This window comes from Schistocerca cancellata, chromosome 2, assembly GCF_023864275.1.
Source record: "Schistocerca cancellata isolate TAMUIC-IGC-003103 chromosome 2, iqSchCanc2.1, whole genome shotgun sequence".
NCBI classification, from domain to species: domain Eukaryota; kingdom Metazoa; phylum Arthropoda; class Insecta; order Orthoptera; family Acrididae; genus Schistocerca; species Schistocerca cancellata.
In genome coordinates, this window is record NC_064627.1 from 1,000,153,391 (window position 1) to 1,000,179,071 (window position 25,681).

The 25,681-nt window shown below is 41.5% G+C and overlaps 1 protein-coding gene across 1 annotated transcript in view; it reads right to left on the reverse strand.

Moving 5' to 3' along the window:
• Positions 1-21,967: 21,967 nt before the first annotated feature.
• The window catches only part of LOC126160441 (uncharacterized), a 133,320-nt gene continuing 129,606 nt past the window's right edge, over positions 21,968-25,681 (reverse strand). Inside the window, exon 2 of the mRNA XM_049916908.1 lies at positions 21,968-22,090. Within this exon, the coding sequence (XP_049772865.1) occupies positions 21,968-22,090 (123 nt within the window). The remainder of the gene's footprint in view (positions 22,091-25,681) is intronic.

The window sequence follows — 25,681 nt, forward strand, 5'->3', positions numbered from 1 at the left end:
CAATCTTATAACTAGGTGAGAACAAAGGACTGTCACCTAAATTTTGTTATGCAGCTAGCGTCGCCCCAGCTGTGTAATACGTAGTCGATCACAGTACATAAGACTTTAATAAGAAGAGAAGAAATATAGCAGCTAGCACCCTAGTTACTACAGTAAAAGTAATTGCCACTGTTAGAACAACAACAATAACAATCAGCAGAACCTCCCCGATGGGTACCTGCAGAAATCATGAGCAATATCGTAATATACAAGACATCCCATTAAATATACGCGGAAGACCATACTTTTGAAACCAGATATGTTACAGAGGTGGCGGAACGGTCTTCCCACACCCTCCCCGCCAATACCACCATTTCGTATCTGAGAAACTGCAAAGTTTTGATGCATTTAACCTCAAATGCTACCCACTGTGTGGCCCAGGGGCAATCTATGTAACTCCCTGAATCTATTACGGTACAACAACGACATAGATGTTACGGAAGAATTAACAACTGACTGCTACAGACACTTCAATCATAGTGAAGAAATTGATCAAGCTACTGTACACAGTATTAAAGGGAAGGTACGGACTATAATATATCAAGATAGACGTGCCTTCGTAAATGTTATGTCAGTCAGTTTATTTACTAAGATTTGTGAGGTCATTAAAATACCTACATTTCCTGTACAGAATTGTAAGATTATAAGAGCTATTGGTGTTAGGTTGTGATATGTTGAAATGTAAACAGATGGAAGTTTAAATAGGTTCAAATGGCTCTAAGCAATATGGGACTTATCATCTGAGGTCATCAGTACCCTAGACTTAGAACTAATTAAACCTAAATAACCTAAGTACATCACACACATCCATGCCCAAGGCAGGATTCGAACCTGCGACCGTAGCAGCAGCGCGTTTCCGGACTGAAGCGCCTACAAAAATACCTACATTTCCTGTACAGAATTGTAAGATTATAAGAGCTATTGGTGTTAGGTTGTGATATGTTAAAATGTAAACAGATGGAAGTTGAAATAGGTTCAAATGGCTCTAATCAATATGGGACTTATCATCTGAGGTCATCAGTACCCTAGACTTAGAACTACTTAAACCTAAATAACCTAAGAACATCACACACATCCATGCCCAAGGCTGGATTCGAACCTGCGAGCGTAGCAGCAGCGCGGTTCCGGACTGAAGCTCCTAGAACCGCTCGGGCACAGTGGCCGGTGAAGTTGAGATACGAAATTCAGTTACAAACTGCCCATTTCTAATAGTGAGTGGGTTGATTAACTTAGCAAAAAGAAAGACAGAGCATGGTAAATACTGTCAAGGATTAAAGATACAGTTCCTTCAGACAAAGTGCCCATCGATTGCACTCTATCACACAGTAGTCTGCTTCAAATTATTGAATATGAAATAAAAGATAAAGTTATAGGATCTACAACCAGTGACCCCTTGCAGCAAGCAGAATAAAGGAAGAGACTGGGTGTGGGCGGAAGCAAAGCTGTGAGGATGTGTCATGAGTCATATTTGGGTGACTCAGCTGGTAGAGCACTTACACATGACAGTCGTGGTTCCTTAGTTCGACTTCTGGAGTGGCGCATAGTTTGAATCTTCCAGGAAGTTTCAGAATTACAGAAATTGATTTTAAAGTATGTACATGTATTTGAGAAAAAACTTGATGTTCTTAACATGATCCAAGATGACATGGGAATTCATCCTCATGACATATGCTACATCCCATGGTCACTGCTGAAATGAGGCAAATCCTCATTAGAATTGTAGATTCATTGATGTCACCATATAGTAACCGTCCACTATCTTTGTCAACGACCAGTGGAAACATTCATCTAGTTTTAGATGCAAGAGACATCAACAAAATAATTATTCTCCTAAGACGTTGACCAGAAAATTCAGGTGAACAGTTGTAAAAGTTTCAGGGGTTACATACCTTATCAGCATCGACTTGAGGTGTTCATTTTAGCAGGTAAGCCTATCTAAAGAATTTAGAAAATATACTGGTCTCATCTTGGATAGAAGCACTCATCAATTTTGTTTATTGCTATGGAAATTAAATGTAAGTTTTTGTGCATTCGTTACTGGCTTGTACACAGTCTTAGGGCCGGATTTACTAGATAAAATAAGTTTACACATTTATTACCTATTAATAGGTACACCTCCATGGGAAAAGGACGTCAATTTGTAGGAAAGAACTTTACACAAATTTTCAGAAGCAAGAGTTAGAGTAAATCAACAGAAATCTAAATCTGTGAGGGGTAATGTTATCTTTATATTTTTTCAACACATGTAACATCAGACTCAGATCAAATCAGTATCAAAAAGTTTTCTTCTTCCAAGAATTAAGAAACTGCTTAAGGCATTTTAGGACGATGCTGAATTTTCAGACAATTTGTGCCAAATAAGTTTTGAATACCACAGTCTATGTTGAATTTATTAAAGAAGTCTGCACTGTGAATATGGGCAAGTGACTGTCAGAAAGAATTTCATTCTATACAAAATGCATTCGTTAACTGGGACATTTAAAGTCACCCAAACGTATCCAAGCGTTTGCGTGTAGTGACGCCTCATTCACAGGTTTGGGAGCATGTTTATTTCAAGTTAATAATGAGGATGAAAAATAAGATAATCACAGTATACGTTTTGCTGTCCACATATTGTCAGAATGTGAGCGAGTTTACTCTGGCTACTAAGTTGGAAGCTCTAGCTGCAGTTTGAATCTTTGAGATGTTCTTTTACTAAATTTATGAAAAAAATCTAAGTCATCTGTGATCATCAGGTAGTAAGTTTTCGTACGTCTTGGTAACTGCTACTTGAGCACCTAGCACTATTTTTGCAAGACTATAGTTTTGAAATAAGACATATTTCATGAGAAGATAATATAGCGGCATATGCTTTGTCATGTCTACCGCAAGGTTTACCTAAGTACACGGAACCTATAATAGAAAACAGTGGTTATCACGTTTTGCTAACTAAAGTTAGTATTTTCAGCAGTACTACTTAGCTTTGCACAAAAATATGGCTGGTTTACCAAATTCTGGCCAATATTCATGTTAAGTTAAAATATTACTTTCACACTATGAAAAATTTAATAACATTATAAAATACATAATGAGCCCCTATTCTATAGATGGGATGTAACCTCTGACATATGGTTTGTCTGCATTTCAGTAGCATGTTAGGATGCCTTTATTTGGGTCATGCATTACATATGATGGCATTATAGCGCTACTAAATGTGCAAGAATGGAGATTTGTATTGCTATTTTTCCAACATGAGGACGTGAATACAGCTGCTTGAACATGTCCAATATCTCAGAAAACAAAACACACAAACAAGTATTGCATGCAGAGTTACATCATATCATACCAACAAAACTTATAGAAATAAAGTCAAATGATATTGCAGGACATTTTTCCTCTGCAAGAGGCATAGGTAAATATTTAGTAGATCTTTGTGATATTTTCACAAAATATTTAAATTATATGTCACAGACTCTACTGCAGTTGGTCCATTCACTCAAAGAATTGTAAATAGTTACATGCCCACAGCGGGTAAGTCTGCTGCCCAACTGTCAGTCATTGCTTCGGACTTTAATTGTCAAGGATGGAAAACATATCTATGTCAACAAGAGCTTAAACAAATACTAATAACGCGATTTCACCCAGAAGGAAACAGCACAGGGAAAACTTTCTGTGAATTGAATAAGTTCCTACCCATGTATCCACACATTCGCAGTCAAGTTGGGAAGAATATGTAAAATTAATTGAAAAGTCATAAGCAATTTGCCGCTGTACCACATAATACATTCCGGCTGTGTTAGTATGCAAGATGTGAGGGAAGACTCAACGGATACATCTACATCTTCAGAGAAAAGAATGTTCCTGGGTAGAAAAGGTAAGAAAAATCTTAGTCGCACTCACAGAACAAGCACACATGAGAAAAGCCTATTATGATAATAAATTACGGTAGGTGCAAAGATATAGGTTGCTCAATTCTTTTGAAAATTCACCTGAAATTTATATTACTAACGAAAAGTAACTGCAAGTGAAAACTATTATACACAAATTCTTATACAATAGTCTGGATATCGCATGAAGGCAACTATTTGCAAAGGTATGTTAAAACCAACAGATGGTATTCCCACCATGTTCTTGAAAAATTTTTACACATATGATTAATCTTATTTGTATATACACTCCTGGAAATTGAAATAAGAACACCGTGAATTCATTGTCCCAGGAAGGGGAAACTTTATTGACACATTCCTGGGGTCAGATACATCACATGATCACACAGACAGAACCACAGGCACATAGACACAGGCAACAGAGCATGCACAATGTCGGCACTAGTACAGTGTATATCCACCTTTCGCAGCAATGCAGGCTGCTATTCTCCCATGGAGACGGTGGTAGAGATGCTGGATGTAGTCCTGTGGAACGGCTTGCCATGCCATTTCCACCTGGCGCCTCAGTTGGACCAGCGTTCGTGCTGGACGTGCAGACCGCGTGAGACGACGCTTCATCCAGTCCCAAACATGCTCAATGGGGGACAGATCCGGAGATCTTGCTGGCCAGGGTAGTTGACTTACACCTTCTAGAGCACGTTGGGTGGTACGGGATACATGCGGACGTTCATTGTCCTGTTGGAACAGCAAGTTCCCTTGCCGGTCTAGGAATGGTAGAACGACGGGTTCGATGGCGGTTCGGATGTACCGTGCACTATTCAGTGTCCCCTCGACGATCACCAGTGGTGTACGGCCAGTGTAGGAGATCGCTCCCCACACCATGATGCCGGGTGTTGGCCCTGTGTGCCTCGGTCGTATGCAGTCCTGATTGTGGCGCTCACCTGCACGGCGCCAAACACGCATACGACCATCATTGGCACCAAGGCAGAAGCGACTCTCATCGCTGAAGACGACACGTCTCCATTCGGCCCTCCATTCACGCCTGTCGCGACACCACTGGAGGCGGGCTGCACGATGTTGGGGCGTGAGCGAAAGACGGCCTAACGGTGTGCGGGACCGTAGCCCAGCTTCATGGAGACGGTTGCGAATGGTCCTCGCCGATACCCCAGGAGCAACAGTGTCCCTAATTTGCTGGGAAGTGGTGGTGCGGTCCCCTACGGCACTGCGTAGGATCCTACGGTCTTGGCGTGCATCCGTGCGTCGCTGCGGTCCGGTCCCAGGTCGACGGGCACGTGCACCTTCCGCCGACCACTGGCGACAACATCGATGTACTGTGGAGACCTCACGCCCCACGTGTTGAGCAATTCGGCGGTACGTCCACCCGGCCTCCCGCTTGCCCTCTATACGCCCTCGCTCGAAGTCCGTCAACTGCACATATGGTTCACGTCCACGCTGTCGCGGCATGCTACCAGTGTTAAAGACTGCGATGGAGCTCCGTATGCCACGGCAAACTGGCTGACACTGACGGGGGCGGTGCACAAATGCTGCGCAGCTAGCGCCATTCGACGGCCAACACCGCGGTTCCTGGTGTGTCCGCTGTGCCGTGCGTGTGATCATTGCTTGTACAGCCCTCTCGCAGTGTCCGGAGCAAGTATGGTGGGTCTGACACACCAGTGTCAATGTGTTCTTTTTTCCATTTCCAGGAGTGTATAATTGTGTATATAAGAATTACTGAATAAGTGATTGGCAGGCAACTCAGTAAGTGAGGTTTGTAGAAATTTTGGAGCCACATACAGGCATTGTATCCAAACGGAGTGAAACAAAGTTATTTCATTAGTAGTACTGGTATTTAAGCTTTTCTTGCATAAGTGAAAATATTATTTAGGTGATCAATTTCTGCTACACCAGTTGTGTTGTATTTCAAATGAACTGATTAGTAAGTCCTACACTGTTTGTGCCAGTCAAACACTAATAGTAGTCATTAGGAATGCAAAACCACAAGACATTTTAGTGGTAGTACTTGTACTGTAGGAACAGTGCATTATGATAAACAGAAGCTACACGTATTGATATTGTCCTACTTGAGACGAATACCAATACGATATTGTTCTTGAAAGACAAGCAAGGCATTTCTCTCTCTCTCTCTTTCTCGATATATATATATATATAACTATTATTTGAAGTACAAATGAAAGGAAAGATCGCTACCAGAGAACTATGCCTTCATCACCAATTTTATATTGATTAGTAATGTCTCACAATGCTTTATTATAATAATGGAAATCTGGTTTGCTATTAGAAATGTTCAAATCCATGTGAATAATAATATTAACAATGTTTGCATGCTTAATGGTTACATTTATCTTGGGATCTTACGAGTTACAAGTACATATTCCGCTCTCTTTGAGCGTGTGTTTTGCTCTTTGACTCTATTTTGCCAGTTTTTTCTTCTGGTTTTGACATGATACACATTCATAACGCAGAGTTTGATTTTTGCTATCTACTTACAATGATGTCCTGACATATACGAATCTCGGTTCATCGAGAACGATAAGGTTTTACAAAATTAGACTACAGTCATGAAAGAAAACTAGGAAAGGAAGTCTTTGATTAGCCTTACCCACAACATTTTCTATTTATTGCTTCTAACATAAGATGTTCGTAATTGTAATTCATAGGTATTTAGTTAAATTTATGGCTTTCAGATTTGACTGATTTATCACGTAACTGAAGTTTAAGGGACTCCTTTTACCACTCTTGTGGATGACCTCTCACTTTTCGTTATTTAGCGTCAACTGATCTTTTCTGTACGATACAGATATCTTTTCTAAATCGGTTTTCGATTTACTTTGATCTTCTGGTGACTTTACTATTGGATAAACGACAGCATCACCTGCAAAGAACCTAAGACGGCTGCTCAGATTATCTCCTAAATCTTTTGTGTAGATAAGGAACAGTAAAGGGCCTATAGCACTTCCATGAGGAACGCCTGAAGTGACTTCCTGTCAGTTACTGCGAGCTGTGACCTCTCTGATAGGAAGTTACGAACCCAGTCGCATAACTGAGGCGATATTCCATAAGAACGCTGTTTCCCTATAAGCCATTTCTATGATACAGTGTGAAAAGCCTTCTGGAAATCTAGAAATACGGCATCAATTTGAAATCCCTTGTCAATAGCGCTCAACACTTCATATGAGTAAAGAGCTAGTTGGGTCCACAGTACCTGCTCATTGCTAACAAAATATACAACCGTCACTACCATAAACACCTATTGATTTCTGACACTCATTACTACTAAACACAAAATTTTAACTTTTATATCCCTCTAGACGTCCTATCTATTATAGGATGTTCACGCGAGAGTATCTGTGAGATACCATGGAAAGAAAAGTCAATAATGAAGACACCAACTAAAGTCTATATATGAATAAATGTTAAGTACATTGACTGAAAGAATTTGTGACTAATTTAAAGCTGGAAACAAGAACTTTAAACCGAATAGTAAGTGATAAATTTATTAAACATTAGTCTTCCATAAACCGTTTTATCGAGACCCACACTCAACAAAATCTGTTCCATATTCTGTACTGATTTCAATGTTAAATGCCACGTTACATCAATCATTCTGTAAAGTGTTAATGACTAAAGGCTGTGTAGCAGTCTTCTATGGTTGTACGTTTTCAAGAGATTTTGATATGTAAATAAGGATTGAACATTAAACATTCGAAAATATTCATTGTGGAAAGTGATACCTACTACTCAGACTTAAATTTTTGAGTTCAGTTTAAGTGCAAAGTTTCAACATTTACCGAATGAGGAAAAGAATATTCTTCCTAAAATTTAAAAAACAGATTAACTAAGTACCCCTCCTCCATTGAGGTTCTCCCCAACTGAGATCATTTGGAGCATTATGGGTAACTCCCTATACCTAGCTCGAGATTCTGACGATCCAACGCTGCCATTGGGAAAGAAAGTGGCACGATATCCCCCAGGCGGACTTCCATCAACTCTATCAATCAATATCTAGCCCAATAAATGCTTGAGCAATTACCCGAGGTGGATCACTGCGTTATCTTTGGTGTGACGTCATTAGCGAGTGACTGCGTGTGAGATCGCTCTCTAAGTTTTCATATATTTTTAGGTTTCAGATACATATTTTAACGGTTTTTGTGATAATATTTACTATATAAGTGACGTATTAGTGGTTTCTTCATTCACCTCTGCCTTTCTTGTGTTGTGACGTGATATTTGAGAGTGTTTCGTATCGAGCAACTTAACCTCTTGCCTGTGTTTACATTCCGCGCTGACCAGTTGCAGCTGTAGCGGCGCATCGAAAGCTAAGTACTAATTAATTGTTTGTGCATAGTGGTTTATTTAGGAACTTTAGTAGTCTTCAACCGGTGTTCTTGGTGTTTTCTGGTGAAATAATTTCAGAAGAACCTTTTGGGAACTGTTTACAGCTTCGTTACTGTGTCATTAGACGTTTGATTCTCTTTCTATATTAGTCTTTTGTTATATTCACATTTGTTGTTTATTAATACTGTTAATAATAGTAGTTACTTCCCTTGTAGAGTAAGTTTGTGATTATTGTAGTCAGGTTTTTAGCATCTTCTTATTGTAGTAGCGGAACTTAGAAAAAGTAAAATTTTACCATGAGTGAGAAGTGTGGGCTTTGCCGTAGGTTCGTGAGTAGTGGATTGCGGTGTGAGACTTGTTCGAAGTATTTTCACTGGGGGGAATGCAGTGGGGAAGCCAGTGGGCATTCTGGTGAGATCCTCTCCTGGAACTGCAGGTTATGTAGCAAGAGTAAATTGATAGAGGAGCAGGAGCGTAAGATCTGTTCCCTTCAGGTGCAGTTGAAAAACGCACAGGAGGAGCTAGATAGGATGAGGAGGGAGAAGGGGGTTGGGGAATGGGAGCTGGCTGTTGGCAAGAGATCTGCTAGGAGAAGAAGATTTTCTGATAGTTTTACTATTGGTCTTTACAATAGATATGACCAACTGTCAGAGTCTAGTGGAGAGGAATCTCTAGTAGCTGTAGATGTAGGAAGTATGCAGCAGACCTCAGTAGTTACTGTGCCTAGAACAGTTGCAAAGTCGAAGAGGAAGAAGAAGGTTCTGCTGTTAGGTAGTTCTCATGGCAGAGGTGTAGGCCAGCAGTTGCAGGAAGTGCTGGGGAGTGAGTACCAGGTCAACAGCATTGTGAGGCCTAATGCAGGGTTGGCTCAGGTGACTGTTAACATAGGGGGGTTATGTAGGGATTTTACTAAAGAGGATCAGGTAGTGATTGTGGGTGGGGCTGGTAATAGTATTGATAGGGATGGGGAGTATAACATAGATGGTGACCTGGAAAAGATAGCCACTCAGACTGGCAACACGAATGTGCATTTCGTGGAACTGTTTCAGCGTCACGATCTTAATACAGCCGTCAGGTGTAATAACATGAGACTTGGGGGTGCACTGATGACAGAAAGCATGGGTCACATTTCAGTGGTGTCGGTGGAGTCTATCAGCAGGACGGGTTTCACTAGACACGGCCTGCACCTCAACAGGTATGGGAAGGGGAGGTTGGCAAAGCTTATAGGTGACAGCATAGGTGGGGTTGGTGGGATCACTCATGGGAAAATTCCTGCAGTAGTGGGTGTTAGAGCTGCACCTTTTTTAGATTGAAGTCAGCTGATAGGTATTCCTGCTTAAGGGAAGTCTCTCTAACAAGGGAATCACTTTTGACAAAGCTTAGGTATCCGAGTAATGAGGGAATTAGTATATTTCATCAAAATATACAAGGTATTAGAGATAAAGTTAGTGAACTGCTTATAGATGTTGACTCTGAAATTATTGGTATATCTGTACACTTCTTAAATAAGGAGATATTTCAGAGGCTTCCTTCACCAGGATACAGGTTGGCTGGCTGCTTTTCGAGGAGCTCTTTGCGGCGTGGGGGAGTAGCCATGTATGTGAAAAACGGCATCGCATTTGAGTCAATTGATGTTTCAAAGTACTGCACTGAAAAGGTGTTTGAATGTTGTGCAGGTGTGGTTAAATTTAACGGAGCTAGACTTGTAACTGTTGTTATTTATAGATCCCCAGGCTCCGATTTCACAGCATTTTTGCTAAAGCTAGAGGAGGTTCTTGGTTCACTTTATAGGAAATACAAAAAGTTAGTTATATGTGGTGACTTCAATATTAATTGTATAAGTGATTGTGCAAGGAAGAGGATGCTGGTAGACCTCTTTAATTCATATAATCTTATGCAAACCGTATTCTGTCCAACGAGAGTGCAAGGGAACAGTAGAACAACCATAGACAACATTTTTGTTCATTCCTCATTACTAGAAGGGCATTCTGTTAGCAAAAAGGTGAATGGCCTTTCAGATCATGATGCGCAAATTTTAACTTTAAAAGATTTTTATGCTGCAACACGTGTTAAATATAGTTATCAGCTGTTCAGGAAAGCTGATCCGGTTGCTGTAGAGACCTTTGTAAACATTATAAAGGAACAAGAGTGGCAAGATGTTTATAGCGCTGAGACAGTAGACGATAAATATAATTCTTTTCTCAAGACTTTTCTCATGCTCTTTGAAAGTTGCTTTCCGTTACAACGTTTAAAACAGGGTACTAGCACAAACAGGCAGCCTGGGTGGCTGACTAGAGGGATAAGAATATCTTGTAGAACAAAGTGGCAATTATATCAAAACGCTAGAAACAGTCAAAATCTAAATGCAGCAGCCCATTACAAACAGTATTGTAAGGTGCTTAAAAATGTTATTAGGAAGGCAAAAAGTATGTGGTATGCAGATAGAATAGCTAAGTCTCAGGATAAAATTAAAACCATATGGTCAGTCGTAAAGGAAGTGGCTGGTCTGTAGAGACAGGTCGAGGATATAGAATCAGTGCGTAGTGGGAATGTCCGTGTTACTGATAAGTCGCATATATGTACAGTATTTAATAATCACTTTCTGAATATAGCAGGTGAACTAAATAGAAACCTAGTCCCAACAGGGAATCATATAGCGCTCTTAGAAAAAAGTGTTCCGAGACTGTTACCTGAAATGCTCCTCCATGATACTGACAAGAGGGAGATTGAGTTAATAATTCAATCACTAAAGACCAAGAACTCTCATGGATATGACGGGGTATCTAGCAGAATACTGAAGTATTGTTCTATGTATGTTAGCCCGGTACTTAGCCATATCTGTAACTTTTCCTTTAGGAGTGGTCGGTTTCCTGACCGATTAAAATACTCGGTAGTGAAGCCACTTTATAAAAAGTGAGACATTGATAATGTTGACAATTTTAGACCTATTTCTATGCAATCGGTGTTTGCTAAAGTTATCGAGAAGGTTGTATATACAAGGTTACTGGAGCATTTAAATTCACATAATTTGCTGTCAAATGTTCAGTTTGGTTTTAGAGATGGTTTAACAACTGAAAATGCTATATTCTCTTTTCTCTGTGAGGTTTTGGACGGATTAAATAAAAGGTTGCGAACGCTAGGTGTTTTCTTTGATTTAACGAAGGCTTTTGACTCTGTTAACCACAAAATATTACTGCATAAGTTGGACCATTATGGAGTAAGGGGAGTAGCTTACAATTGGTTCGCCTCTTACTTTAAGAACAGAAAGCAGAGGGTAATTCTCCGCAATATTGAGAGTGGTAGTGATGTTCAGTCCCAATGGGGCACTGTTAAGTGGGGCGTTCTCCAAGGGTCGGTGCTGGGGCCACTGCTGTTTCTTATTTATATAAATGATATGCCTTCTAGTATTACAGGTGATTCAAAAATATTTCTGTTTGCTGATGACACCAGCTTGATAGTGAAGGATCTTGTGTGTAATACTGAAACAGTAACAAATAATGTAGTTCATGAAATAAGTTCGTGGTTTGTGGAAAATAATTTGATGCAAAATCACAGTAAGACTCAGTTTTTACAATTTCGAACTCACAATTCAACAAGAACCGATGTTTTGATCAGACAGAATGGGCATATTATAAGCGAGACGGAACAGTTCAAATTCCTAGGCGTTCGGATAGATAGTAAGCTGTTGTGGAAAGCCCATGTCCAGGATCTTGTTCAGAAGCTAAATGCTGCTTTATTTACCATTAGAACAGTATATAAAATAAGTGACACTTCAACACGAAAAGCAGTCTACTTCGCATATTTTCATACGATTATGTCGTATGGTATTATTTTTTGGGGTAATTCTTCTGATTCAAAAAGGGTACTTTTGGCTCAAAAATGGGCTGTTCGAGCTATATGTGGTGTAAGTTCGAGAACCTCTTGTCGACCCCTATTCAAAAATCTGGGCATTCTGACATTGCCCTCACAGTATATATTTTCTTTAATGTCGTTTGTTGTTAGCAATATTAGCCTATTCCCAAGAGTTAGCAGCTTTCACTCAGTTAATACTAGGCAGAAATCAAATCTGCATGTATAATGCACTTCCTTGACTCTTGTGCAGAAAGGAGTGCAGTATTCTGCTGCATCCATTTTCAATAAGCTACCACAAGAACTCAAAAATCTTAGCAGTAGCCCGAACTCTTTTAAGTCTAAACTGAAGAGTTTCCTCATGGCTCACTCCTTCTATTCTGTCGAGGAGCTCCTAGAAGAGCTAAAAAGTTAAGCAAATTCCAGTGTTACATTGTTGATTGTCTTCATTTAAACTTACGACTTGTCACCTGAATATGTTTTTTTATATTTCATTTTATCTGTTTCTAATATCGTCTTATAATTTCATGTATTGACTCGTTCCATGACCATGGAGACTTTTCCTTTTGGTCCCACGGAACAATATATAAATAAATAAATAAATAAAAATCGACTTTCTCAATTTGTGAAGTTCTTTCCATTGAATAAATAATCCAGTTTTTCTGAATCCGTAATCATTTATTTGTGAGTACATTACAATCAGCGATCTTCATCCTATTCAGATAGTTATTTCATGTTGCATCTTTTTTTCGTAGAGTGTAAATATGGTTTGATTTTAACGGTGCTAAACTTCAAAAATGGTTCAAATGGCTCTGAGCACTATGGGACTTAACATCTGTGGTTATCAGTCCCTAGAACTTAGAACTACTTAAACCTAACTAACCTAAGGACATCACACACATCCATGCTCGAGGCAGGATTCGAACCTGCGACCGTAGCGCTCGCGCGGTCCCGGAAAGAAGCGACTAGAACTGCTCGGCCACACCGGCCGGCTGCTAAACTTCCATAACACTTCATCATCAGATTCGGAACAGTCGGTGCGTTCAGTAATGTTTCATTTCATCTATTTTCTAAGGAATTCGTATTCCCCGTCGACCACAAAAGTTATTTATTTGCACTACTGTAATTTTGGCCATGGGGCTACTATCATCTGGTGTAACTGTGCTTTACAACGTGCCCTAATCTACTAACTTATTCGGTGTCGTATCGGTAGTTAGGTCTTACACTAAATCAATTCTTGTGTCTACTACATGTCACAAATAATGGCCATGAGGCAGAAATTTCAGAAGAGCAAATAAATAACGGCCCAAGGCAACTATGACATCAGTTCGGAAACTTTACATGAGTGTGAATCCTAATAATGAGAAGTTATTTAATTCTTTAGAATTGATTTGACTTGTATTACTATGGTATTTGGTGAAGGTAACGAAAGTCTTACTATATCTTTGAGATAAAAGAAAAGAAAAGACGTAACCACCGCCAGTTTGCTGTAACTTCAGCCGTCCAATTACGTTGTCTCTTTCAATACTTCATGTAATTTTCCTTTCAGCTGAGGTTAATTGTTTTTCAAGTTTTCGTAGTTCCATGTATTTCCATTAATGACAAAAAATGGCTCTGAGCACTATGGGACTTAACTTCTGAGGTCATCAGTCCCCTAGAACTTAAAACTCCTTAAACCTAACTAACCTAAGGACATCACACACATCCATGCAAGAGGCAGGATCCGAACCTGCGACCGGAGCCCATTAATGACTTCTTACCTTTAGTTGCGCATTTCGACGCTACAGAAAACGTAGATCCAGAGCAATCTCATTTGTTTGCTCCTTCAGTTTTTGATCTGAGTGTGTCTGAATTTAAAATTTCCACCATTATACCTCACACTTCTTTGATATATTCTAACTGAAGCTATAAGAAAACTTGAGGAAATTACCGAACTTGAAAGAATCTAAAATTAAACCGCAGCAACAGGGACTTATGTAGGAATTTTGTTTCCGTATCCACCAAAATTCACATTCCTCTTTGTTACAAGCGACTTTCGTTATTAGAACTGAATCTCTGACGTAGACGACTACGAGACATTCGTGTGAGCTGTACACGTAAAGGTTTTAATTTAATATCACTCTTAACTTCTCCTCCGCAATGAAGTTCCACGAGTTATTGGCTTTCCTATAACGGCAGACCGTTACGCAACTATGCGTTAATGGCGAAGTTCCTTAATGCCGCTGGATATTGAGCAGGCTGCCAACGAGTGGCAGGCGTTAAAAATAGCTGCACAAATTAGTCCAGTCATCCACAAAAGAGTGTAGCTGCAGCATATGAAACTTTCGAACGGGAGGGACTGGTTTATTTCAACATCTTATCAACTAAAACGCCCCAGTTGACACTACTTGGTGATCTACATATTCTGTAAATATCGTATGGCATCGAAACTAGTCAGATATTCTACAGCAATAATGTGGACCTGATTTACGCTGTAAGAGAATTAGTTTCAATTTTGGCCACCAGATGCAAATCTGGCGCTGCACACCGTTCGTACAACACTCACGTTGTCATTTGGCAAGCCGTAACGTGAGTGAAGCGTGTGGCTCTCGAGAAGAGAGACGGTGCACTGTTAGTGAAACTGTTTTCTTTGAACGGCAGCAATTACACTACTACACTGAGAGTTTCGCTGACTGAAAGATCTGAGGAGAGTGTAATGCATCAAGTTATTACGAGATGACATTCGTTGCTGTAAGGCACGCAGCCGTTTGGTACGGTGGCTGCAGGATGACTACTTTTTTTTCGCTTTGCAGCTGACGCTGCCTGCTGTGAGAACAGCATAACATTCAGTCCGTACCATCCACGAATCTAAATAATCCGTATAAGTTATTATTCGATTTTGTTCGAGTTTGGCACACAGATTTTTATTTATTATGGTTTTGGAGATAAACAGAATCACTTAAAATTCCTAAAACCGACGCTTATGTTTTAAAACCCAGTAAATTGCAAGTGTCATGTGACTAGGGTCTCCTGTCGGGTAGACCGTTCACCGGGTGGAAGTCTTTCGATTTGACGCCACTTCGGTGACTTGCGCGTCGATGGGGACGGAAGGATGATAGTTAGGACAACACCACACCCAGTCTTTGAGCGGATAAAATCTCCGACGCTGCCGGGAATCGAATCCGGATCATTAGAATTAACATGCTGTTGCGCTGACCACTCAGGTACCGGGGGCGGACTTAAACCCACTTAGGAACAATAACAAAATGACTTTCATTATCTTTTGAAGCCTTTACAAAGTTAACAGTGCATAAAATCAATTTACTAGAACTTTCTTTTCAAAACTTTACTTACTTTATATTACGTAATGCCTAAAATCACTCAAAATTATTATTTGCTTATAATTTTTGCTGTGTGAGTGCATCAGAATGATTGAGAGAGTGTATGTGGGAACACGTTAAAACTTAATATGTTATTTTATGTAAGACCTTGTACAAAGAAACCGTGGGAAAGTTATGGTGCAACACAATTCAGATGACGTACGTTGGGGTGAGCTTGCTTTAGTATAAAAGCATCCAGAAAGAAAGTTAGAGGAGGAATAAGTTTGTTTATCAATCTTGAGAATATTTTGAACTTCGCTTATTTCGATTAAACGATATACTAGAAATTGAACTTTTAATGACATTAATTACTATTAGATTAGTGATTGGATAAGGCAAGTTTTGCCGCGAGAATGATCTGGAAGGCAAGTTCTGATTGGTCGTTTAGATCAACAGCCAATTAGAATCAATCTGCTCCCGCTTGAATACAGTGAGATGGGCAGAGAGTAGAGAAGCTCGAAACAGTCGCTTGCTGACCGGCCTACACGTTTGTTAGATACCTCCGTAGAAATAGACTGCAAGATGAAGAACTAGTGAGTTCATTTCGGTTAAAATGTGTCGCGACTGAAGCGACTGGAGTCACGAACATTTTAATAAAAGTTTGGTGTTTCCAAATTAAATATTTGGAGATTTATGAACGTGTGAGCTTTCTGGTCGTAGTAACAATTCCACGTGGCATATTTCGTGCTCTATACGGAACGCTTTGGCGACCACTTCCTGCTAAGAAGACCACTGAAACGACCAAATGTTTAAATCGCGAAGAGTGGTGGATCTGTGACTGTTAGATCGTGAAAATTAGTCGGTCGGACTTGCAAAACTCTTGCTACTTTTTTGAGTGAAAATGTAATTTACAGACAGTGAATTATAAAAGATAAAGTTTACCATATTAAATACGTACTTGATAGCCGTTTCATGTGTTTCCGTATGGATATAAAGCAGATACAAAGTAAATTTTAAATGCTTTCTGCAAGTAGACTGCATTCACCGAATGCCCGATTTTTTGGGTATGATCTTTCAGGAACTGACTTTCAACTCGAGTTACGCGACCTCTTCGTGTTAGGTATTAAGATAGTGGTTTCATCAACGCTGCTTTACAATGCCTAGCACGTATCTGCTACTACAGAGTGAAGGGACGTCGGAAGGAAGGAATATCGAGGTAGGTTGACTTCCGATAGTTCAGAGAGAAAACGAAGACGACCGAACGCCACCCCGCCCCAAGAGGCCCGATGCCTTTAAACGGTTTATAGTAGATGATAATTAAATCAGAATACCCGGTGAGCTTCTTGTGGCATCTGGAATATGAAGGCGTGCTATCCCGGTGGAAGTTACAGACCATGTTGTTGTTACCTTGAAACTATGTGACGTTTGGCTCTGGGGAATCTAAAAGACGCGTTTACCAGGGACACGTTCGGTCTGAAGGCCATTATATAGGAACACGTTGGAACATGGGCATTCTGTTAGTAAAAGAGTGAATAGCCTATCAGACCATGATGCATGAATTTTAACACTATAAGGCTTTTGTACTCAAACGAATGTCACATATAATTACAAACTATGTAGGAAAGTTAATCCAGCAGCAATAGAGAGTTTTTTAAACCTTGTCAAGGAACAAGAGTGGCAGGATAATGCCGATACCATAGATGACAAATATAATTCTTTCTTTTACTCATATTCTTTGAGGGATGATTTCCACAAGAACGTTCTAAACGGGGTACTAGCAGTAAAAGGCAACCTGGGTGGCTAACTAGTTGGATAAGGATATCATGTAGAATAAAGCGGGAATTATATCTAAATGATAGAAGTAATCACAATCAGGCTACAGTATCCGATTACAAACAGTACTGAAAGGTACATAAAAATGTTATTACGAAAGCGATGAGTATGTGGTATGCAAATAGAACAGCTAATTTACAGGATAAAAGTAAAATATAGTCAGTGGTGAAGGAAGTGTCAGGTCAGCGGCACAAGGTTGACAATATAAAGTTATTTCATAGTCAAATTATTTCTGTTACTGAGAAATCAGATATATGTACAGTATTTAACAATCATTTTCTGAGCATTGCTGGTGAATTGGATAATAATTTAGTTTCTGCAGGGAATCATATAACTGTCTTGGCAAATGCCTTTCCAAGATTCATGTCTGAAATGCTCTTGTGTGATACAGACAAGGAGGAGATTGAGTCAATAACTGAATCACTGATGACTAAAGACTCGCATGGATATGGATTGCCTAGCGGAATAATAAAGTACTGTGCTGCCCATGTTAGCCCTGTACTCAGCCATTTTTGCAATTTTTCCTTTAGGAATGGTTCGTTTACTGAAAGATTAAAGTACTCTGTAGTAAAGCGGCTTTACAAAAAGTAGAAAGAGTGTAGACAATTTTAGACCTATTTTTATGCCATCAGCGTTTGCTAAAGTTATTGAAAAGGCTGTGTATTTAAGAATAATTGATCATTTTACATCACACGATTTGCTATCAAATCTACAGTTCGGCTTTAAGAGTTGCTTAACAACTAAAAATGCTATATTCTATTTTCTATGTGAGGTACTGGATGGGTTAAACAAAAGGTTTCGAACGCTAGGAATATTTTTTGATTTAACTAAGACATTTGACTGTGTTGATCACAAAATATTGCTCCAGAAGTTGGACTATTACGGAATACGGGGAGTAACTCACATTTGGTTCAACTGTTAGTTTAGCAACTGACAGTAAAGGTCATTATTCACAGTGTGAAAGCCCACGTTCAGGATCTTCTTCAAATACTTAATGCTGCCATTTTTACTATTCGAACCGTATCTGAAGTGAGTGATCGTTCGATACGACAATTAGTCTACGTTGCTTATTTTCATTAGCTTATATCGTACAGTATTATACACTCCTGGAAATTGAAATAAGAACACCGTGAATTCATTGTCCCAGGAAGGGGAAACTTTATTGACACATTCCTGGGGTCAGATACATCACATGATCACACTGACAGAACCACAGGCACATAGACACAGGCAACAGAGCATGCACAATGTCGGCACTAGTACAGTGTATATCCACCTTTCGCAGCAATGCAGGCTGCTATTCTCCCATGGGGACGATCGTAGAGATGCTGGATGTAGTCCTGTGGAACGGCTTGCCATGCCATTTCCACCTGGCGCCTCAGTTGGACCAGCGCTCGTGCTGGACGTGCAGACCGCGTGAGACGACGCTTCATCCAGTCCCAAACATGCTCAATGGGGGACAGATCCGGAGATCTTGCTGGCCAGGGTAGTTGACTTACACCTTCTAGAGCACATTGGGTGGCACGGGATACATGCGGACGTGCATTGTCCTGTTGGAACAGCAGGTTCCCTTGCCGGTCTAGGAATGGTAGAACGACGGGTTCGATGGCGGTTCGGATGTACCGTTCACTATTCAGTGTCCCCTCGACGATCACCAGTGGTGTACGGCCAGTGTAGGAGATCGCTCCCCACACCATGATGCCGGGTGTTGGCCCTGTGTGCCTCGGTCGTATGCAGTCCTGATTGCGGCGCTCACCTGCACGCGCCAAACACGCATACGACCATCATTGGCACCAAGGCAGAAGCGACTCTCATCGCTGAAGACGACACGTCTCCATTCGTCCCTCCATTCACGCCTGTCGCGACACCACTGGAGGCGGGCTGCACGATGTTGGGGCGTGAGCGGAAGACGGCCTAACGGTGTGCGGGACCGTAGCCCAGCTTCATGGAGACGGTTGCGAATGGTCCTCACCGATACCCCAGGAGCAACAGTGTCCCTAATTTGCTGGGAAGTGGTGGTGCGGTCCCCTACGGCACTGCGTAGGATCCTACGGTCTTGGCGTGCATCCGTGCGTCGCTGCGGTCCGGTCCCAGGTCGACGGGCACGTGCACCTTCCGCCGACCACTGGCGACAACATCGATGTACTGTGGAGACCTCACGCCCCACGTGTTGAGCAATTCGGCGGTACGTCCACCCGGCCTCCCGCATGCCCACTATACGCCCTCGCTCAAAGTCCGTCAACTGCACATACGGTTCACGTCCACGCTGTCGCGGCATGCTACCAGTGTTGAAGACTGCGATGGAGCTCCGTATGCCACGGCAAACTGGCTGACACTGACGGCGGCGGTGCACAAATGCTGCGCAGCTAGCGCCATTCGACGGCCAACACCGCGGTTCCTGGTGTGTCCGCTGTGCCGTGCGTGTGATCATTGCTTGTACAGCCCTCTCGCGGTGTCCGGAGCAAGTATGGTGGGTCTGACACACCGGTGTCAATGTGTTCTTTTTTCCATTTCCAGGAGTGTACTTTGGGGTAAGTCTTCCGGTTCTAAAAGGATGTTTTGGCTCAGAAACGGGCGGTTCAGGCAATAAGTGGTGTAATTTCACGAACCTTACACCCACCCACACACACACACACACACACACACACACACACACATATATATATATATATATATATATATATATATATATATATATTCCTAAATGTCATTTCTTGTTAACAATATTAGACTATTCCCAAGAATAATCAGCTTTCACTCAGTTAATACTCGGCAGAAATCAAAGCAGCATTTGGATCGGGCTTCCGTAACTCTTGTGCAGAAAGGTGTGCAGTATACTGATGGATCCAATTTCGAAAAGCTACTAGTAGAAATGAAAAATCTTAGCAGTACTCGACGCGCTTTCAAATCTAAACTGAAGACTTTCCTCATAGGTCACTCCTATTTTGTTGAGGATTTCCTTGAAAAATTAAGCTGATTCTTCTTATATTGTTGATTATGTTTACTTTAGCTTATGGCTTGACTATTTTTGGGGAAGAAAAAATTTTACTTTTATCTGTTATTACTTCTATTTTGTTATTTCATGTACTGACATGTTCCATGACCTTAGAGATTTTTCTCCTCAATTTGGTCTTACGGAACGTTAAGCGTAAATAAATAAAAAAACATCTCTCAGATACCACCGGGACTGCTGCCAGCAAGTTTTGATCACGTTGTTTCACGGATACAGCGTCTCGTCGACGACTCATGTGCTCATATTGAACAAATAGTGTAACCAAAGGTTAGTAACCAATTTAGCATTATGTCTTTCTCACTTGTTTGATCTTTTCTGCTCCATATTCCTAAGCCGTTACATATGGAAACATTTCTATACATCGTTCTTGCATTTACAACACCAGATTTGCTCCTGGTGACAGAAGTTGTAACTGGTTTTTTTTTTTTTTTCAGTGTAAATCGGTTCCGCATTAACGCAGTAGAATATCTACCAAGTATCGTTGTCTTACGATAATTACAGCATACATACAATACTTACAGCATACGCGGGACCTCTGTGAGTAACAGCACTTTAATTGTAACTTCCTGCTATTTAAAGTCAGCTTCCTGTTGAAAATTATCTTGCCGTCTTCCCACCAACATACACTGTCTTCCCAATATGGTTCAGGTTCACTAGACGAAACTCCGAATAGAAATAAGGTGTTGTAGCTTTTGAAATGTGTTAGCCCTGCAACGTCAATAGGTTGCGTCAATAGGTTGCGTCAATAGGTCCTTTTATAATAAGAGTTACACTAACATTAGGCGTTATTTAATGACTCGTACTCAAAATTTTTCGTATTCTGAAATTCAGAATATCAGTCGCTGTCGGGGTATAGTAAAGAGCCATAGAGGCATAAAACGGGGACTTAGAACTATAGACTTACCCTTTACTTTGTTTTTAAGAAGGCGGAGTCATGTTAGATGGCCCAAAACATAAGCAGAATACTTTTTACGATTGGTCCTTGTTTTTCATTCCTGTAGTGAGCAAGCAAAATTCGTTTTAAACAGAAAATGTGACATGGGAGACGTTTGTGTCAGTGTCATGCATATTGTGTCATAGGTCTAATCCAGAGGAATCAATCGCGTCCACTGTGCCGACCGCGGTGGCCGAGCGGTTCTAGGCGCTTCAGTCCGGAGCCGCGCGACTGCTACGGTCGCAGGTTCGATTCCTTCCTCGGGCATGGATGTGTGTGATGTCCTTAGGTTGGTTAGGTTTAAGTAGTTCTAATTCTAGGGGACTGATGACCTCAGCTGTTAAGTCCCATAGTGCTTAGAGCCATTTGAACCATTTGAACAAAATGTCCAAATGATACTAGTTGTAACAACTATCAGAGAAAGACCATTTGCACGCGCAACGGAGGTGACGCCCTAGACCACCGTTGCTAACTGTGAGTTATTTGAAATAACGGTATGACATCTACAATTAGCACAAATTGGGACGACGGGAACAGAACTGTCGATTAGCATCTCGTGGAGTTTAACATATTAGACACTTTAGCACAGAAGAACGTATCGTAAAACTCAGTTGCAAATCTAGATGTAACTAGACAGAAATAACGCTCCTCTTCCGGGAGTTTCTCCTGCAAAATTCATGCACTACCGCTTGTAGTCGTCTCCCATTCCGTCAGTGTTACTAGAGCCAAACCAACAACCTTCTAACATGGCTCTGCCGCCGAACAGCAGCACGGTAGCTCACCCCATCATTCCGCCCTCCATTTCGGGCCCAGCGACAGACACATCTCGCGCCACTTCCAGCTCCTCCCGGACTGCCTCTCCCAGCTTCAGCATACCCAGCACGGCCTGTCGGTGGCGCCACTGCCGTGTGCAAAGAATCTAGGAATTAGTGATGAGCCGCATCACAGATGTAGCAGCATCCGGCACAACTGTCACCTTATTAGCAAAAAAGTATCCCACGGATCATCCTATCATGTGTGTAATTAGATCGAAAAGTTACTTACAGGTACACTTCAGCATGTCGTTCTTCACGGAGATAGATCTTGAGATCTAAGTCCGGTAAGTGTTATAATAAAACTAAACTACTCCAGAACAGCCCATGAAGGCCCAATGGTACCGACCGGCCGCCTTGTCATCCTAAGCCCACAGGCGTCACTGGATGCGGATAGGGAGGGGCATGTGGTCAGCACATCGCTCTCCCAGCTGTATGTCAGTTTCCGGCAGCTACTTCTCAATCAAGTAGCTACTCAGTTTGCCTCACAAGGGCCGAGTGCACCCCGCTTGCCAACAGCGCTCGGCAGACAGGATGGTCTCCCATCGAAGTGCTAACTCAACCTGACAGGCTTAACTTCGGTGATCTGACGGGAACCGGTGTTACCATTGCGGCAAGTCCGTTGACAAGTGTTATAATACCGCTCGCAATACAGGGCTATTACAAATGATTGAAGCGATTTCATAAATTCACTGTAGCTTCGTTCATTGACATATGGTCACAACACACTGCAGATACGTAGAAAAACTCATAAAGTTTTGTTCGTCTGAAGCCGCACTTCAGGTTTCTGCCGTCAGAGCGCTCGAGAGCGCAGTGAGACAAAATGGCGACAGGAGCCGAGAAAGCGTATGTCGTGCTTGAAATGCACTCACATCAGTCAGTCATAACAGTGCAACGACACTTCAGGACGAAGTTCAACAAAGATCCACCAACTGCTAACTCCTTTCGGCGATGGTATGCTCAGTTTAAAGCTTCCGGATGCCTCTGTAAGGGGAAATCAACGGGTCGGCCTGCAGTGAGCGAAGAAACGGTTGAACGCGTGCGGGCAAGTTTCACGCGTAGCCCGCGGAAAATTGGCTCATGCCAGAACTGGAGACCGACAGTGCCGACTTCATCTTTCAACAGGATGGTGCTCCACCGCACTTCCATCATGATGTTCGGCATTTCTTAAACAGGAGATTGGAAAATCGATGGATCGGTCGTGGTGGAGATCATGATCAGCAATTCATGTCGTGGCTTCCACGCTCTCCCGCCTTAACCCCATGCGATTTCTTTCTGTGGGGTTATGTGAAAGATTCAGTGTTTAAACCTCCTCTACCAAGAAACGTGCCACAACTGCGAGCTCGAATCAACGATGCTTTCGAACTCATTGATGGGGACATGCTGCGCCGAGTGTGGGAGGAACTTGATTATCGGCTTGATGTGTGCCGAATCACTAAAGGGGCACGTATCGAACGTTTGTGGATGCCTAAAAAAACTTTTTGAGTTTTTGTATGTGTGTGCAAAGCATTGTGAAAATATCTCAAATAATAATAAAGTTATTGTAGAGCTGTGAAATCGCTTCAATCATTTGTAATAACCCTGTATATGTAAATGGCCTTGTAGAAACTTAGGACGCTCCATGAGGCAGCTCGCGGATGACGCTGTGGTATATACAGGAATACCAATACTGAAAACTGTAGCGAATTCCAGGGGGTCCTACAGAGGATCAACAATTGATGTAGGAACAGGCATTTGACCGTCAACATACATGCATGTCTTCAGGAACATTTTGTCGTATTTTGGAATAACACAAGCATTGCAATATCATATTCCCTGAAGAACACAGGCACCACAATATCGTACTCCCTGTACGGGAATATTCATAATGGATGTACGAGTACACGTTGTAGACGCGTGGTTAACGACATATGGAAGTCTGGGTCTGCCCGTGAGTCGTGGTCGGATAGCTTAATGGTAAGGCGACCGCTCCAATAAGTGGGAAATATGGGTTGGAGTCCACGTGTGGCACAAACTTTCGTTGTCCTCTATCCATTAAACATATTATGGTTGTCCATATTCGCAACTGCAAATACATTCCACTTATTACCAACAGTCGTTCTTCTTGTGTACCATTTAGGATTCGAAATGAAAATGGGGAACGATGACAGAGGTACACAAAGTACCATCCACCATACATCATGAGGTGGCTTTCGGAGTTTAGACGTAGATGTAACTTGTTGACTACAAGTATATACCTTGTGCTGTGTGCTGGTTCTTGCGGCTTCGACCGCCTTAGTACTTTCAACTACGTGTGCCACCAGTTACATCGCCGCGTTTCCTACAGCCGCCAACGAGGCACGAGGGGGCTGCCACGAACCATTATACCACGGCCAATGAGATGGAAGCATCCCGTCTCCGGAACTCCAGCAGCTATTGTACTTCGAACATTCATGGGCTGACCCCATATTTGTGTATTTGCCTGTTGATAACGTTAATAAACTTTCATCCTGACCATAGCTCGACATCTTCTGAACAGACATTGTATTCAAGAGTAAGAGATTGATAAATCTTTTGTATCTGGATATATTTCTACATTTAAAACTACTGTTAGCAACTGATATTTTCATTTCGGCAACAAGATTATGTACTATTCTTACTATTTCGTATTACATGTGGAATAATGACTGAATTTTCGCTTCATGAACAACGTCTGTTCCTCGTTCCTGTATCCACGAAAGAACCATACAGCGTACAAGGCAATCATGACAGAGTAGCGACGAGATAAAGGAAAGTGGAACAAAGAGTGCTGGACACCATAGCAGAACAGTCCTTTTTTTTTTCATTCTATTGCATTTATGTGTGTGTGTGTGTGTATGTGTGTGTGTGTTTGTGTGTATGTGTGTGTATGTTTATGTGTGTGTCTATTAATTTGAAATACATAAGCTGAAATAATCAAGTTTCGATGTTTAAGAAATCATAACAAACCAGGTAGAGGAGCATTTAACTGTTGAGCAGAGTCTAACATCTCTTGCTCAACTTCAGAGTCAACAAATAAAAGAACTGCTGTCAGTAGTTTCTTGCCTCGTACAAGTGCAAGCAGTCCAGGAGTAAAAGGAGCCAGAAGCTGAAGAAGGAATTCAACTGCCGCCTCTGCCGTTCTGGTATTTCGATTAGATGGAAACATGGAAAGAAAATGTAACACAGCTGCATCAACATTTCGACGCCTACAAAATCAAGGGTGCATCAAGTCGCGCATTTTTTTTTTCATCTGCAGGAGAGTGCATCTACCAGCTCTTAGTGAAATTGTGTCCCTTCAGTGAGCTCTATACCTAGCCCTACGAGGTGATAACTCCAAGTGTACACAAACTTTTGATAGGCAAATACACGTTAATGCTGTGCGGTATAAATTTTTCCTCACGCAACATCGTAGAGATCAGTCCTGTAAAGAAAAAAATTACAGAATGCAGGTAAACCGTGCTCCCCCCAACCATGCGTTTCCTTGAACTTGGCTATCTGCGTTTCATTTCCCGCCGTTGTTGCGGTTATGCCGTGGTTCTTCCTCCTTCTACCTGTGGCAACAGCGATGTGTATCGATATTTGCACCTCGTACCACCTTTGGTCTTGTGCATATAGTTTCCGGCTAGGCTGTGTGTGGGCAGTCGGTCGGTTGGTGCGGACCAGAGAGTATATCTCCATGC